The sequence below is a fragment of the Pollicipes pollicipes genome, unplaced genomic scaffold (genome assembly GCF_011947565.3).
Source record: "Pollicipes pollicipes isolate AB1234 unplaced genomic scaffold, Ppol_2.1 Scaffold_7243;HRSCAF=8683_pilon_pilon_pilon, whole genome shotgun sequence".
Lineage (NCBI taxonomy): Eukaryota > Metazoa > Arthropoda > Thecostraca > Pollicipedomorpha > Pollicipedidae > Pollicipes > Pollicipes pollicipes.
Genome location: NW_023597042.1, coordinates 41,752 through 58,519, shown reverse-complemented (window position 1 = coordinate 58,519; position 16,768 = coordinate 41,752). Strand labels below are relative to the sequence as shown.

Below are 16,768 nucleotides of genomic sequence, written 5' to 3'. Positions count from 1 at the left end.
GCCGGGCCCCGTGTCAGGATGTGCACCCCGTGGCGTAGCGGGCCCCCGTGGTGCACGGCGTCGTCTGACAGGTGAGCCGTACCCCAGAGTACCGGATCCGATGTCAGATGTACCGGATACGACTCCAGATGTACCGAATCCAATGTCAGATGTACCGAATCCGATGTCAGATGTACGGAACTCCACGGCCCATCGGATCTCATTGTGTATACCTGGCCCCCTTGGACTTGTGTACCAGACCCTCTGTCACACGGGCGCCGGATCGTCTAGCAGGTACACAGAACCCTCTGCCGGGTTCCGCCCCCGTCAGCCACCTTGCGGCCTCTCCGCGCCACCCCGTGCAGGCCGCGCGGCGCTGCACAGCTCCGCCGATCTGCCGCGGGAGCAGCGCGCCGCGGCCGCCGACAGCTCGTGTCGCGGTGGTGACCGGTTTGGAGGTGCTCCGCGGGTGGCGCAAGGAAGCCGCGGGGTGCCGGACCCCTGCAGACGGCTGGAAATGCCTGCACGGAACCTCGGACGCCACGCGATCTGCGGGTTTCGGAGAGCCGCGGTCCGGCCCGCTCCCAGCGCAGGCTCTTGGCGATGTGCGCGGACGATAGGCACGCGGCGACGACAGCGAGCGACTCCTCCGCGGTGACGCGTTCAGGCAAGGCCAGCTCAGTGACCACCGGCGGCCCGCAGATGAGCCCCACAGCTCAGTCAGCACCCCACAGCAGCACGAGCGGCGCCTCGTCCTGCGGCGGACGGCCGCACTCTCGGCCAGGGCGCCCGCTCACGGTCCGCCGGCGGCCCCGACGACGGCGGTGGCGGCAGGAGAAGCCCCGCACAGCTCCGTCGGCCGGCCGCTCCTCACCCGGCCGCTATCGGGGATCGTGGCGCGCCCGCAAAAACCGGGCAGATATGGCGCGGGTCTCGCCGCTTGAACAGAGCGCCGGGTGGTGCGTGTTCGACCAGCAAGTGAGGCCGCGCAAAAAACGCGACTAATTTAGTCCTCATGAGCATGCGCCGGGGATCGGCAGGCTGTGTGCGCGAGCGTTTTCCGCCCAGCCTAAACAGACGTATTTTATGTCGTCGGCAGTTTATTTATTCGGTCGCGGAAACGAGCGCATATTGAATAGCTAGGGGCGCGGGTCCCCCGGGCCCGCGCGAAGATCGACGGGGCGCCTCCGGCGTCCGGTCGCGTCGATGTCGCGGCCGGCGCAGAGGGGCGCAAAGTGGCGCGGGGCGGCGCAAAAGTGGCGTGTCATCGTCGGCACCTCCTCCAGCATCGTGCAAAACAGCCGATGTCACACGTGTCACGCGAATCAATGCACGATTCAGCGCGCTGTAACCGGCCGTTTTTGTTAGCGGCGCGGATAAATAAAACAATCATCCAAGGTGACGGCGCGTTCTGGGCCGGGCGAGCGCCCCGAGAGAGAGAGCGTCGCGGCCGGGAGGAGGAGAGAGCAGCGAGAGTGCGGTGCAGCTGCAAGTCACCGGGGCAGCGGCGAGTCGCCGTCCCGCCCGGTCAATGGCCAGCAAACATTCCAGGTCCTTTCAGAGGACGCCGTGTTATAATATCTGTGCAACATTGCAAAAAGGCCCCGTGATAAATGTCCGGCCGTATCATACCATTAGTCGGCATAATCCAATGATAAAGTAAGCGGGGCGCAGTCCACGACGGTCGAGCCGCCAGCTAAATTGGCAATCGCGGCCCAAACAAAGCCGGCAGACGGCCCCGAGTCACCTGGCCGGCCGGCGTAGCGCCTGCTTCCCACCGTCGCAATCGCTCAATATCAATTAGAGCACATTCAGCGCCGGCTCGGGGCTCCTGTTTGGCCGCGGCGACGCCCGTTTGGCGGGCCCGGCCCGATTCGCCACGGAGCGCGCTCCGTTCTGTTCGGGGCTTGTCCCCGGTGATCCCGTCCGTTCCGCAGCGGGCGCCCCTCCACTTCTCTTGCTTCGCTTCTCCGCTGGCCGTCCTCCCCCGTCCGCCGGTTTTTATACTGTCGGCGGCGGGTTAAACGCACGGAAAAAGAGGGAGAGCGGCCGGTCCGCCGCTGGCGCCGCATACAGAGCGGCGACGGCGACGGCGGGTGGGCCGCCCGACGACGGCCGAGACGAGGCGACCGGGCGGGCGCGACGGACGGCGACGGCGGCGACGACGGGCGGCGAGCGCGGGCGGCGGAACGTCGATACGCTGAGCACCGGAGGGTTCGTCCGGCGGCAGCCGCGCTCGGCGGTGCAGGACGAGGAGATGACCAGAAGGCGCTCCGGCGCGGGCGTGCCCGCCCCGCAGCCGCCACCTCGCCGCGCTTTGTGGCCGACGCGCCGGGCGCGGCCGGCGCCGCGGACTGCACGGTGTCGCGCGCACTGTCGGCTATCCGTCCGGCGTCGCGGCTGCCGCCAACTTTGGATGTCGCCAGTGACGTTCCGGGCCGTTGCCAGACGTCGGATGACGCGCCGGGCCGCCGCCAGCCGCCCGGACACGGTCCTGGACCGCTCCCGCCAGCCGGGCGACGTTCCGGCCGTCCGGGTGACGGAGGTGGCGCGTGCCCGGCGCCGCCGAGGCGCGCGCCGCTCCCGCGCACCGGTGGGAAAACGGCATTTGATGCCACTGACCGAATTCCTACATGCAAAACCGTCACCAAAAACGTAACGTAAAACCGTATGACGAAGGTGGTGTCGCTGTCGAAAATTTGCTGGGAAAAAAAAATTGCTTGGCCGACAGGGTTGACATGACTTATCCCGAAAGCCTGATTTCTCTTCCAGAAAACCTTAAGAAGGCCGGACCGATCCCCATCAGAGGGAGGGTTGGGCATTTTTGTGACTATGAAAGGACTACCAGCATTTGTAGACTGCAATATCACATCACAGAGCTGGCAAAGCAAAGGATGATAAGCCCTTTTCGCGCCCGCATGAAGACACAGATACAAAATTTACTACCAACCCTGCAATGCAGGAAAACCGGGATGAATAGTAGCAAATAAATCGTTTGTCGTCAGGTCAACTAAAACAGAATATAAACCTTCCTCCGAACTCGATGCACAGTTCGCATGTGACATTACAAACAGCGACATCTCCGTTGCAACCCAACGGAGATGGGTTGCAACTGGACGTTTTCTTAACGATCTGCGGGCAGAATCGTCGAGGCGCCCCTAAATCCGAACTCATCAGGCAGAGCCAGGCCATGTGCCGCCCCTCCCCCGGCCGAGGCTGTATCTGGGGTGACAGTGGCTGGTGACCAGGCGCTGGTCGGAAGCCGGCCGGAGGCTCTATCAGTCATGTGCTGCTCCTCCCCCGGTCGGGGCCGTATCTGGGGGTGACAGTGGCTGGTGACCAGGCGCTGGTCGGAAGCCAGCCGGAGGCCTCTATCTGTCATGTTTCGCCTGTCTGCTGCCCTGCGGTGAGATTACGTCCGGATGGGTGTCGGTGTTTTTGCAGCTGCGGCGGAAGTCAAGAGCAACGGACGCGATTGCACGCGAGGGGGGGGAGAGACATCGACTGCAGGAGGTCATACACCACGGCTGTGCATCTCATGGTATATTCCATGCAATTTAGCGCGTTGTTTCAATTTGTTCCCTTACTTCCATTATCTACTTTTGAAGAATACGGCGAACATATTTCCGTTGCGGCGATTTCCATTTACATATGGTCGAGAAAACTGTCAAGCCAATACTCAGGCATCTCCTGACTCAAAAACGACATCTGCTGCTAGGTTTTTAGCAGTTTTTGTTGTGCAATGCAGCTTTTACATTGCGGCGAGCAATATCCGTTTAATCCATGGACGATGCGGGGACAAGTCGGGCTTCGCAAAGACAAAGGCGAGGCCTCACTTGTTCGTTTTAGGACTAAAGGGATCGGACTTATATGGTCGAAAGTCGCGCCATATTTAAACCATCCATTCAAACCATCTAGCACTCTGCTCTGCTCTAACAGCTCTGCTCTAACTTTTCATAGTGAAGTTCTAGGACCTTGGTCAAAAACAGCAGGTCGGCTGACCCGACGGACCACTGGAGATACACTTATTTTTCACCCACCTGTGGCTGGTTCCAGCGACCAACTCAAAATCCTAAGATGTGTTTGGCGCCAGGTTGAGAAGCAAGGGAGATTGGGATGGTGGAAGGCTGGGAGGATGAGATGAAGCCTGAGAAAGGTACCATGGTGTCGAAGTGTACGGTAAAGGATCTTCACGGAAAGGCCTGCTGGTGGTGTGCGAGGAAATGCATCCCCACAGGAGACCATGCTGGGTTGTTGCAGTGTGCGCTTCAGTTTTATCGTGACCGTCACCAAAATTATCAGCCAATTTTTTGGCGCTAAGCATTACGTGGAGAGATAAATTTTGTAGCCAACTTTAGCTCCCAAGTCAGGACGTTCTACCACACCTGCTCCGGCCGTGCGTTAATGCGACGCACGGCGGCGCGGCTCGGCCGGCCGCGGCACTATTTAGTGGCGCGGCTCCGCCGGCCGTGGCGCTATTTGGCGCGGCGGCCAGCCAGCCAACAATGGCGCTCCACCCGCGGGGCTCGCCAAATGGCGCGAAGGAAGCGCGCGCCGAGATGAACGGGCTGGGCGGGCGCGTCACGGCCGGCGTGACGGCTGGCGGCGGCCGCCGCGGCGCCGGGCAGGAAACGGGCTCGTTACCGAAGGGGAGGGGGCAGCTGAGCGAGAGCGGGGCCGCCCCCGGCGAGACGTGATGAATTATGCACGGAAGAGGGCGCGATTGATGAAGAGACGACGGTGGCGGGGGCGGACCAGTCATCAGTCGGCGGCCGCCCCATCGGCGCCGCCGTCAGCGCTGCAGAGCAGCGGCGCTGGCGGCGGCAGTTCTTGCGGCGGCGTCAGCGCGCCGCCTGTGTTGAGGTGGCGGGCCGGGCGTCAACGGCGACGCTGCAAGGGACGCAGGACGCGCCGGCCGGGGATTTCCAACGCTCTGCCGGAGGGCGTCCCGTGTTCAGCTGCTCGTATTTTCATTCGGCCTGGCTCCTCCGCCAAATCTGATGCCTGATACGCGGGTCCGTCGCCCCCCTGGATGGACGGCGGCCGCGACGAGTCCGTGTTATCTGATCCCGAGGTCCAATGGCTTGGAAACCGGCACGCATGACCAAAGACGGAGTGCACGTGAAGCCCGGGCAAATGCGCAGCCGAGAGGAAACAAACCGGCCGCCGACTCACCTTCGGCCGCTCCAGTCGGTGGATTTATTCGCACCGCCATCACCAGCCCGGCCGAACAGCTGAACAGCTCACCAAACTATCTATGACTGTTCCGCGTCCATTAGCCAATGGGCGCGCGGCCGGCCCAATGCCCGGCAGGACAATCCGAGCACAGAACGGCCCAAGTTGGCCGCCGTCTGTACGGCTACGACGGCCGGGGGAGCCGAACTTGGCGGGGGCGGCGCGCCGGAGCCACTCGGCCGGCCCGGCGGCGCCGTCCGGGGCTGTTAGCCGCGCCCCGGCCCCACCCAGGTGACGCCCGGCCTCCCCCTGGGTGTCGGCTGACTCCGGAGCCCGCGACGCGACCAGGTCTTCGCGCCAGCTCCTCGCGCCGCGGCCAGTTCCCCGCGCCGCGGCCAGCTCGCCGCGTCGCGCCGCGCATTCACGGCTGGAATCACGACCGCCGCCCGGCCGCCGGCGGCGGCGCTGTTTGCCTTTACCGACGCATTGTGCGCCCGATGAATACAAACACGGGCAGGGAGAGGTGCGCTTCAGAACTCTTCGCAGGCACTTAGCGTCACAATGCAAACGTCGAGACCGCGGACCGAGCGCGACGGGCGCCAGATAGCATCGATGATAGCTAAATAACCGCGCTCATACTCGTGGGCGGGCGGCGGCGCGGCGGCAGCGGGCGCCCCACCCTCTCCCCGCGCGCGATATTGCGTCGTCACGGCCGCGCGCGCCGAGCCGAGGCGCGGCCGGCCGGCGACGGCGGCCGACACGACTCAACGACGACGGCCGACGGCGCCGCTGACAGGACGACCACGCGGACACGCCCGAACGCCGACGTCGGACACGGCCGAACGAGGGGCGGGGACAGCGCTCGGACACTGCGGCGGACAGATCGAGGGCGGCCGACTAGCCCGAAAAGCCCGGCAGCTCCAGCTTGAGAGAGCGGGAATAGGCAGCGAGCGACTCCCACCGGCGTCGACCCGTCCCAGGCCTGGGCAAAACACGGGCCAACGGCACGACGACACGCGTGAGCGTGCCGCGCCAGGCAGCCGTGGCGCGGCGGCGACCCGGCGCGGTTGCCTCGGGTAGCAGAACCTCCACCCGTTCTTTGTAGACATACATCGATACAGGGGGTGACCTGGTCCGGAATGGACGAGGCGCCGGACAGCGCGGCAACGACCCCCTAGGCCTCTCATTACTCGACATTACCAGGTAACTCGCGCCGAGGAATTCAGTTGTTCTGAATGGAGTGGCGACCGAGACAGGGTCTATATGGACTGTCCGTCCGTTAGCATCCATAATGAAAACAGCATTATACTTCCTGAAAGCAGAATCGGCGGCTTTTAATTACTCAGATAGTCGAAATCATGTAATAAACATTAATTTTTCATGGTGATTCATATTTCGGCTGCAGAGCTAATGTTTTAACTGCGGCTGTGCACGCGAAAAGACCATCGACGCGCGGCGGTCGTCGCGCGCGCTGCACGGTCGGGCCCAGACACCGGCCGGCCGCGCATGACCCCCGGCCGTCCCGGTCGCTGGTACGGTGTCGGTCCCAGCTTCGGCCGGATGCGGCGTCACATGTGTGGGATGCGGTATAGCAGGGGCTGGTGGCAGCCTGCCTGCCTGGCACGTTGCCGTGGCGTGTTTCGGGCAAGCACCACCGCTCCCCGGCTCTCCTTTGTCGCCTGTTTTTTGTGTCTTCCGCGGTCTGACCGTAGAGCAGTGCTTTAATGAGACTGCCGAGCCAAGCCGAGAGGACGAAATCAGAGTTGGGAATGGACTCTTGTGCCTTCCCCTAAGTTTAACCTTCCTCTTTTTGACCTCCCGTCCCAGCCTGATCAGAGCTCCTCTCATCTCCGACGGTCTGTCGCGGTGCCGAGGGCGGCCCGGCGCCGTGTTTCGGCCCGCGGGCCTGCTGGGGCCGCGACAGACCGGGAGGCACGCGGTTGGCCGCGGCCGAGGGGCGGCGCCGTGTTCGGCCCGCGGGTCTGCTGGGGCCGCGACGGCCGGGTGGCAGGCGGCGGGTCGCGGCCGTGTTCAGCCCGCGGGTCTGCTGGGGCTGCGACAGGCCGGGTGGCAGGCGGCGGTCGCGGCCGAGGGGCGGCGCCGTGTTCAGCCCGCGGGTCTGCTGGGGCCCGCGACAGGCCGGGTGGCAGGCGGCGGGCCGCGGCCGAGGGGCGGCGCCGCTGCAGCCGACCAATCGGTCCGCGCCCCGCTGATTAAGCCAAGCCGCCTCTCACGGCCCGGCTCACCCTCGACCACTTCGCCCAGCCGCTCCCCGGCCGTCTCCGGCCGCAGGTGCCCGCCTCCCGCCAGACACACAGGCGCACCCCAACCTCTTCAGGACGGGGAGGAGTCTGCAAGCAGACATACTGATTTCAAGCGACTGAGCCTGTCGATCTCCAGTTGCAGTTCTTGGTCTCATAGCCACGCAGAATTTAAGATTTGATTTAGGTCTTAATTTGTATCACCAATCAGCATATCGCTATGGTTTCTTCTTTATTCATTACATTATCGCTAACAGGGTTGCATCCACAGGACAGGTGAGGTCGCTACCTAAAATGCATGCGAGATCTGTACGACGATACAACAGTCCCAAGACGTAGCTTCAGGTCTGGTCACCGGGAGGCTACAGCCATGCAGGCCGTGGTCACCTGGTATCGCACTGTCGCCTGGTATCGCCCTGTCTCCTGTTATCGCCCTGTCGCCTGGTGTCACAAAGTGCCCGAGGGAACCCCTGCCAATGAGGCTGTGGCGACGGGCCCCTGAGCCGGCCGTCAGCTCCAGCTGCCAGGGCGTGCCGGAAGGGCTGCGGACGCTCGGCACGGGTATACCCATCCGTGACGGGCCGCGCACGGTCGTTCATTGTCCGGCCGGCAAAAACGGCGATCGGCTGTCGGGCCGGCCGGGTCGGTATGCGCGACCCTCCACGCCGCCGGCATCTCAATGAGGGAGCCGGGCGCAGCGCCGCCGTCGCCGCCGCCGCCGGCTTGTATGGGTTCGGGGTGGTCGCCTGCTCCCGCTGCGACATCGGTTTCAAACAATAAAACAGGCCGACTTTCGGCCGGTTTTTGGCATTGCTGCGGCTTCTTGACTCGCATAACCAGGAACGGGCGGGCCCGGCCGAAGATCGCCGCCGCCGCCGCTAAGTGGATTTGATCGCTTGGCGGTCCGTGGTCGGCGAGTCGGGTCGATCGCGGAGACTCACCGAGTCAAAGCAGACCCGCAGAGAGTCACGCCGAGTCGGCGCAAACCCGGGGCACCACGAGGCGTGCAGCGGCGAGGCGTGATCCGCCGCGCCGCCGGCGTGCAGCCGGGCGTGCGATCGGCGCGGCTTAGCAGCGCACGCCGCTGGTCTGTCTGACCATCTCTGAAGCGGTCCGCCGGCTCCGGTCAGGCTCAGCGACGGCTCAGCCGCCCAGCGCCGACCCCCCAGGAAGGCGCGCTGCTCCCGCTGCGTCCGGAGCGGTGCTCGCCGGCGCCCACCAGCGGGTGGCGGCCGTCCTCTGTCCTCTGCATCTGATCGACACCGGCCGGAGGGTCTGCTGGGCTCGGGGTGGTGCTCGCCGGCGCCCACCAGCGGGTGACGGCCGTCCTCTGTCCTCTGCATCTGATCAACAGCGACAGGAGGGTCTCCTGCCCCGCAGCAGCCGCGTCAGCAGACCTCCCCGTCCGAAAAGATATTAGCAGCACCGGCGGACGTCCCGGCAGCTGCCGCAAGGCTCGCTGAGGACGGACCGCGCGCGCAAGACACAGTACGCGCGCGCGGACCGCACGCACGAGGCACAGTACGCGCTCGCGGACTCCGCGCGCGAGGCACAGTACGCGCGCGCGGACTCCGCGCGCGAGGCACAGTACGCCCATGCGGAATCCTCGCGCGAGGCACAGTGCGCGCGCGCGGACTCCGCGCGCGAGGCACAGTTGCAGCGTCGCTCATCAGCCGAAGGCCTGCGCCTAGCTAGAGACGAGCAGACAACACCCTTCGGAGAGCACCGCTGACTGCTGGGTGGCTCGCCGAAGCGCTTTACTAATGAATAAAAAGTATCTTGATAGCTGACTTACACGGATGCGGGATGATTTACTTGTGGACATATCCATGTCGGCAAACAGTAGACTACTGCCGTCGCGCCCCGCGAGAATTACTGGGTTGGCTGGCCTTTTCATTTGAAAACCTTTGTGTAGAGTTCAGAACTTGGGCATGGTGAGCTAGTCGACCTTTCATGAACTTTGTTCATAATCGGTTAGCCCCACACAAACTTTAGCGGCGCTTTGCAAGGCAAGTTTGACCTCTGGTGTGTACATCAAGACGAGGAACCAACGCCCGCGACGTTGCGATACAAAAGATAGGAACACCGAGTCGTTGTGCCATTACGAATTATGAACGGAAGTATTATAAAGAGGCGACAAAAGCAATTGATATTACTTTCCTCGCCGACCACCACTGAACTAAATCATGGCTGCTTATATGGCTGGCTGCTTACACACGATATGGCTGCCTCTAAACGGTAGTGTCCATAGAAGCGTACAGTGTCAACAGAATTATAAATGTATCCCTAAACATGGAAAATAGGTTTGGACAAACTAAGCCGACTACGCAATTGCACGTTGCGAACGATAACACCATACACAAACAAGAACGCATCCATGTACGGGCCCGCGACTACAACGCAAAAACAGCACATAACTCATACCTGAAACCAAGCGCACACAAACAGGCACGGGCAATGAGTGACTGTCGTCCCCGCTGATTACGTACGCCCTTACAGCCATGTTTGAGGTCGCACTGGCCAATTATGGAATCAATACGGGAGCAGAGTCAGGCATCGGCGTCCGCCTCACGCAGCAACACAGCGGAAACGCGGAGCAACGGCGGTCCCACACAGCACCGGGCTGGTCAGCAGTCCGCCCCGTCTGGCAGCCGGTCCCCCCCCCCTGATATAGGCCGCCTTGCGCACCCTTTATTTGCCAAAACACCGGATCGACGGGCGTAACACCGCCTGCCATGAATTATGTATGGCCGCCGGCGTTGGGCCGCGCGCGGTCCGTGCGGTCTGCTGTCAGGGGCGGGCCGGTGCCCGGGCGCCGAGGCGACGCACCTGACCCCTGCCCCGGCCACGGTCCGCGCCGCTCGCCCTCAGAGTAAGCCGCTGCCCGGGCGACGAGGCGACGCACCTGACCCCTGCCCCGCCACGGTCCGCGCCGCTCGCCCTCAGAGGTCAGGCCGCTGCCCGGGCGACGAGGCGACGCACCTGACCCCCTGCCCCGGCCACCGGTCCGCGCCGCTCGCCCTCAGAGGTAAGCCGCTGCCCGGGCGACGAGGCGACGCACCTGACCCCTGCCCTGGCCACGCCGGCGTGCGGTCCAGCTCACGCGTCGGCCATTGCTAGGGTCGACCACTGAAAGCAAGCAGCTCAGCTGGATGTCGTCGTCGTCTCGACCCCGTAGCTGCTCGTCTCCCATCCAGCAGGTCGACCCCAGGTCCAGCTCCGGCGGGGCCGCCACCGGCGCCGTTGCACGGTCGGTGACCCGTGCTCGGTCCAGCTGCCGTGCGTGTCAGCTGTCTCCGGGACCGGGCGACGGCCGGCGCAGCTGACGCCTTTTGAGGTCAGTTGGGCGCCGCTGAGACTGCCAGTCACGACGCGGCCCCTGCGCGCGCCGCAGTGAGGCTCGACCGAGCCGGCAGAACGGCGCGGCCCGGCCGGCGCCAGTACGAATTGGCCGCGAGGAGGCCCGGCTGTGACCTGTAGTGCCATGCAGGGCTCCGCGGCGCCCCTGAATGGTTGTTCACGACCCATGTGAGACCAATCAGCGCAGGGGATCGAGCAGTTTTATTCGATCCCTTCCATGCAATTTAGACCGAGTCGCTATCCGCACTTCCTGGCCATACTGCCGAAGTTCGGTCTGCCCCTGTGGTCTTCTTGGCGGGATTTATGCCCCCTATGCCTGTCCTCACGGCCGTCTGGGGGATACGCTCCTCCGTCTGGCCTCACCGCTGTCTGGAGCCGCGCCCTCTGTCCTGTTCTCCCACCTACCCCAGCGGGGTACAGCCCCCGCCCCCCTCACGGCCGTCTGGGCCGAGAAGGGATCACCGCCGCCGATGCAAAAACACGTCATCGTCCTGACGGCCGCCGTGGCTGGCGGACGGACGGCCGATGCCGGCCCACCAACGCCGACGCGCCGAGCCGGGCTAATATTTTAATTGACGAACAGCGCAAAGAAGCTTAGGGGCTGCGCCACCTCACGCGATCGGGTTAACCTCGCAGAGGCCGGGCGGTTTCGACACCAAACGGCGCGCCGCGACCCGTGCTGCCCGGATGGAAAATCGACCGACAGTCAGGTGAACGGCATTATTTCCGGCACTCAGCCGCCATTAGCGGCTCGGCCGACGGAGGTGCCGCTCGGCCGCTGATGCCGGCGCGTCCGGCCGGGCGGAGGGACGCGCCGCCTCGGGCCACACGCACTCGTCGTCCCGAGGCTCGTCCCTGGACCCGGCCCGGTGCTCGTCCCGAGGCTCGTCCCGGGCCCCCAGTCCGGGACGGGCAGTGGGGAAACGAACGAGCCGCCGCGTTTGAATCGAGGGCGCCGGCTTGATTTGTTCCGACCGGCCGCGCCAGTATCAACAAGAGCGCGACTATTGGCTGATTTCATATTCCATTTTGTCCCGGCGTAGCGATATTTCTCTATATAGTCTGCAGCTGATCCTCATTTACCGGCGAAAATAGGCCGGCCGAGTCAACAGGGGACCGAACGGCGCCGGTCCAAAAGCGGCGGCAGTAGAACTGTGGCGGCCCTGGCCTTGCCGCGCCTAGTACGTGCGAGTGAGTGTGAGTGTGTGTGCGGGCGCACCAGCCGGGTGGGCCGGCCCTGACCCGGGGCCTCCAGTCCGCCCGTGCCGAGCAGGCACCTGCAGACCGGCCATGTTGCGGGCCGTAGCGCCGCCTCGTGCCGACTTAACGGCTAAGCCGCCGGCTGACGGCCCAGATTGGCATGTACGCCTCCATCTTGGGCGCGGCGCGGCTGGTGAGCCCCGCGCGCTCGGGGGCCGCCCCTGCCCCGGTCGCTTGAGGGCCGCCCCTGCCCCGGCCGCGGTACAGTCGTCTGCCGCGCCGCGTCTGCCGCGCCGCGTCGGGCTCGACGCAGCGGGAGCGGCGCCGCCAGTGAAAACAGGCGGCGATGGCAGGGCGGTGTTCGTCGCCGCGAACATGGCCCGGTGTTTGTCGGCGGGCGGCGACCGGGGCCGTCCCGTCCTGGAGACGGCGGCCGGCGACGCATAATGCATGCGACCTTGTCACGTTCCCGGCGCATGATAAAGACAACTGTCAGTGATGCATCCGCACAGTCCTCTGTCCAGTCGCATTAGCGTGCATTTATGCAGAAAACTGAGCCCGTATGCTAACCAGCCGGCAATGGGGCCCGCCGCCGTCTGCATATTCCGTAAACACTTCGGATTGCCCAACGGCATCTGTTACATCGCAGTGCATTTATGCATGAAAATTGTCGAGATCTCCGTGTGGGGCGCCACGATGCAAATCGCTTCCGAGCGATGTGGACGGGAGCGGCCGTTTCGTTCGCGCCGTTTTCGCGCCGGCAGCCGGCGCGTCCGGCGCCGCCGCGCTTCGCGGCGCGCCCGAGTGGCGCCGCTCGCGACGACACATTTGGCACCGTTAAACACTCTTCCCGCCGGCCGGCCGGTGAGCGGCGCCGTTTTCCCGTCGATTGAGCTTTATTGAGGCCCGTAAAACACCGACGCCGGCGGATAAGGCCGGCGGCGCTGGCGGCGCGGCCTGCGGCGCCGCCGGTGCGGGACGACCGCGTCCCGCGCCGGCCGGAAGCGAGCGCCGCCGCGCCGCCGAGCGCGCCACCGCTCGCCACCGGCGCCCATGAAGCTGTTTGCGCCGGCTAGCGGGGCGCCCAGCGCCCGGGCAATCCGAAAACAGCGCGTGTTTTACCCGGGGCGTCTGACAAATCTAATCCCGGCTCCATTCGGAGAAGTTCTTCCGTCCCCGTATCGGGCCGTCCCGACCTATAAACAAGACAAATGCGGCAACCGGCCAGGACAATAGCAATGCACGTGGATATCGCGGTGACTCCCCGGAAACTTGTGATCGGCGACAAAACCGCGCTGTTTTCTGGGTGTTTTCTATTTCTGAGATCCGAACGCTACCAGTGAAACACTGGGGTCAAGTTTACCTCCCCCAGGCGAAGTTTGTGGGATAGGATAACAATCCCTGCGAGGGTTTCTACGGAAAACCTATTTCCGGGGCATTACAGTCCATGCATTTTAAAGTAGACGACGTTGTCGGCAAGTTAGACAAGTTTGAAGACGACCCTATTGGAGCTGGAGGACACTGCCGACAGCTACATTGCTCGTCCGGTGAAATTACCCCATTCTAATGCTCCTCAGACCCCAGTGGAGCGCATCGAACAGCTCTGACCTTTTAGTCTGTATTAATGTTTGACTAATGCTCCGCCGGCCCAACTAAGTCGCAGTGCGCCGACATTTTAAGACTGTTACGGCGCTCGGGCACTATACCGTTCTTGAAGTACGTCACAACGTGGTATCAGCGAGACTTTCGGCAATGTGGTGAATTATTTTGCAGTTCATCGGACCGGCATTCCATTATGTCCGGCCCATGCGCTCCGAGCGCTCCACAAAGCAGCGTTCCGGACCAAGTTGATCCAACAGTCAAGCCTTCCATCAGCAGCGGGAATGCGCCCGACAAACCGGACATGACGGGGAGCCTTCCATTGGCCAGCGGAGCGACCGGAGGCCCGGTCATAGCTGGCAATATGGGAAGAGGCCATCGCGCTCATGCCTCTCTGCTCCCAACAACGGCGGCCAAATGGTTTCGAGTCGTTGTCTTCGGCCGAGCAGAAAAAGACGGAGCGAAACGCCGCCCGAGCGGCGGCCGGCGCCGGGCCACTGCTCTCAGCGCGACGATAAAGCAGACATAAAACCGGCCGGGCAGACGCAGACCAAATGGACAAGTGCGAGGCGCCGGCGCACCACGCACAGATTGCTGTCCTAAATTAAGCCCTGAGTGGACATCACGGCAGGCTGTGGCCGCAGCGATGTGTTCGCGTCGCAGCCGCGTGTCGCGCGACGGAAGGCCCTGCCGGGGTCGCACCGTACCGGCGCGCTTTATTTGGAATTTAATTCTGGCCGAGCGTCGAGTTTTGATGGCTTTCATTGTTCGTTGTTTTTCTTTGTATCTGGCGCCATTCCGCCACGGCGCCCTTTTGCGGATGAGAGTGACTTTCACTGTTTGAAAAACGGGAAAAACAGAGAAATAATTGACGCCCTCTGAGCCACCGCGGCGGCCGGTCATCTGGCGGCGCGAGCGAGGCGGCTGACGGTCGGCGCCTGGCGCACGACCCGGCCGGCGCCACCTCTGTCAGCGACGGCACGGACGGCGGCCGCGGACAGCGCAGCCGTTGATCGGCGCGGCCGTTCTTCTCGTTAATTTGGCGGCGGGCGGCGCGGCTGTCCTCGGCGACCATCGCTCACTACACCACTGTCACAACGGCGAGAACTAACGCAAGAGGCCGCGCCGGCCGCGCCGCCACTTACCGGGCGTGGGACCGCCGACGGCCCGAGGCCCGACGGCTGGCGTCTCAGTCACCGCCGCCCGAGCCGCCGCCTCCGTCCGGCCCGGCGCCGCATCTGTCCGAGGGCCAGCTCGAGCCGGGCCGAAATCGCGGCCGCACGTCACCCCGCGGACCGATCAAGCCGTAATCATTTACCGCCGGTGGCCGTGGTTTACTTTGGCCGCGCCGGCAGCGCCCCTGACGGACGCGTCGTCAATTACGGGCGACATGCTGACGATTTGTGGAAAGAAGTCGAACATCAGATTTGAATGCAGGCCAATGCACGGTCGGCCGACCGGTCGTGTGGGCGTCGGATCGCGGCCAGTCCATCAGCAGCATCGGCAGCCAGCGTCTCGGAAGTCCAATTACCTCCTGCCCCAAATACACGGCCAGAATCCAGCCGGCGCGATCTCTATCCGGCGCCGGTAAAACGCACTCCAGGCATACCTCCGTGCCGGCGGCGGCTGGGTCGCTGCATGACGGAGCACGCCCGGTCGACCGGCCGCCGCGTCCCGTCCCGCCGGTCGGGAGACACCTGCGGCGCGGCGAGTTATTGCGCGCGGAGGCGGCACGAACCGTCGTTCGGCCGCCCCATTTTGATTCGGTCCGCTCGCCGCCGGGGCATACCAATGCTCGCCGAGCAAGACAGGTGGAATAAAGGAGAGCCATTTGTGGGACCACGCCTCGCCACCGGCGGCATTACCGCAGAGGCGCAAAACACGGCTCGCCGGCGGACCGGCTGAGCCGCTCGGCCAGCGAGCCGCTCGGGAGACGAGTAGCACCTGCCGAGGCCGAGCCGGACCGAGCCAAGCCCCGAGCCGAGCATAGCCACCCGAGCACCGGGAGTAATTTATCGGATAAGGATTACATTCCGCCGGTAGGCCGACGACCAGGCGTCGGTTGTGGTGTATTTTGAGGGCAGTTTTTTTGTAGTGTCGCGGCTGCGGACCAGCATTCTCGGCGGCCGCGACTCGGGCGGGGGGCGACCTCTCGCTGAGAGAGCTCCGGTTACCCAATAAAGCGGCCGGCGCGCCCGAGCGCCGACAGAACCTGACAATGTGCGCGGCCGATCCGGGCCGGGGCCGTCACCGGCTCAAAGGCGCCGCCGCCCGGCGCCGCCGCCTGCCAACAGAAACAGGACTTGGACGGCCAGGCGGGCCGAGACGGCGCGCCGCCCGCCGCTGATGGATGCTCATCGGCGGCAAACACGCCGCGCCGAATTCGCCCGCGTGACTGTCGAGCGCGCGTCGGACGCGGACGCGCCGTCAGCGCGGCCTCTTTTCGCGATGACGGATGCCGGGCCGCCGGCCGCGGCTGCCCGCGGCTTTCTGGCGCGGCGTCCCGGCCCCCAGGGGAGCGTGTCCCGCGCGCGCGCGCTTTGATCGTCACCCCACAACAACACCGCGCGCCCACAGCCGGCGCCACCCGCCGAATCGCCGCGGCGGCGCGAAGCGACGCCACCGCCTTCCCCTCCCCCGCCGACCGCCAGTGACCGACAACCTTCGCCTCCCACGCCGGACAACAATCGACGCACGTAAATAGCCGGCGCGTGGGCGGTGGCGGCGGCGGCGACTGCCGCTGGGGAGCCGGCCACGTCCGGTGCCCGGCCGCATCATGTCGAGCCCGGCCAGCCCGTGCCCGCCGCAGCGATGGCCGCCGACAGGGCGGAGAGGCGACCGCCGCCGGCGCGGCTCGTAACGTCACGGCGCCGGCCGCTCACACACCTCGTCCCGGCAATTAGCATAGGCAATCGCGGCACGGTCCGCGTCCGGCTGCAGCGGCGGCTGCAGCGGCGCCCCCGCCCGGCGCCAGCCCCGGTGTCCTGGTGCGGTCATCTCCGGCAGCGCGGCGGCGACGGACAGTCCGGGCCGCGCCGGCCGCCGGGATCACAGCGGGATCGCAGCCGGGATCACGGTGCGAACCCCGATCCCTGCGCGCCGCGCTGCCGCCCGATCTCGGCGACGGCGTAAACACTCGGCGGCCGGCCGCGTCCCGAGGCGACGCCGCGCAGGAGGCTCGCGAGAGGTCGTGC

The 16,768-nt window shown here is 64.9% G+C and overlaps 1 protein-coding gene across 1 annotated transcript in view; it reads right to left on the bottom strand.

Moving 5' to 3' along the window:
- Positions 1 to 14,473: 14,473 nt before the first annotated feature.
- LOC119110882 (latrophilin Cirl-like) overlaps positions 14,474 to 16,768 on the bottom strand; it is a 20,619-nt gene continuing 18,324 nt past the window's right edge. Inside the window, exon 3 of the mRNA XM_037234759.1 lies at positions 14,474 to 14,477. Within this exon, the coding sequence (XP_037090654.1) occupies positions 14,474 to 14,477 (4 nt within the window). The remainder of the gene's footprint in view (positions 14,478 to 16,768) is intronic.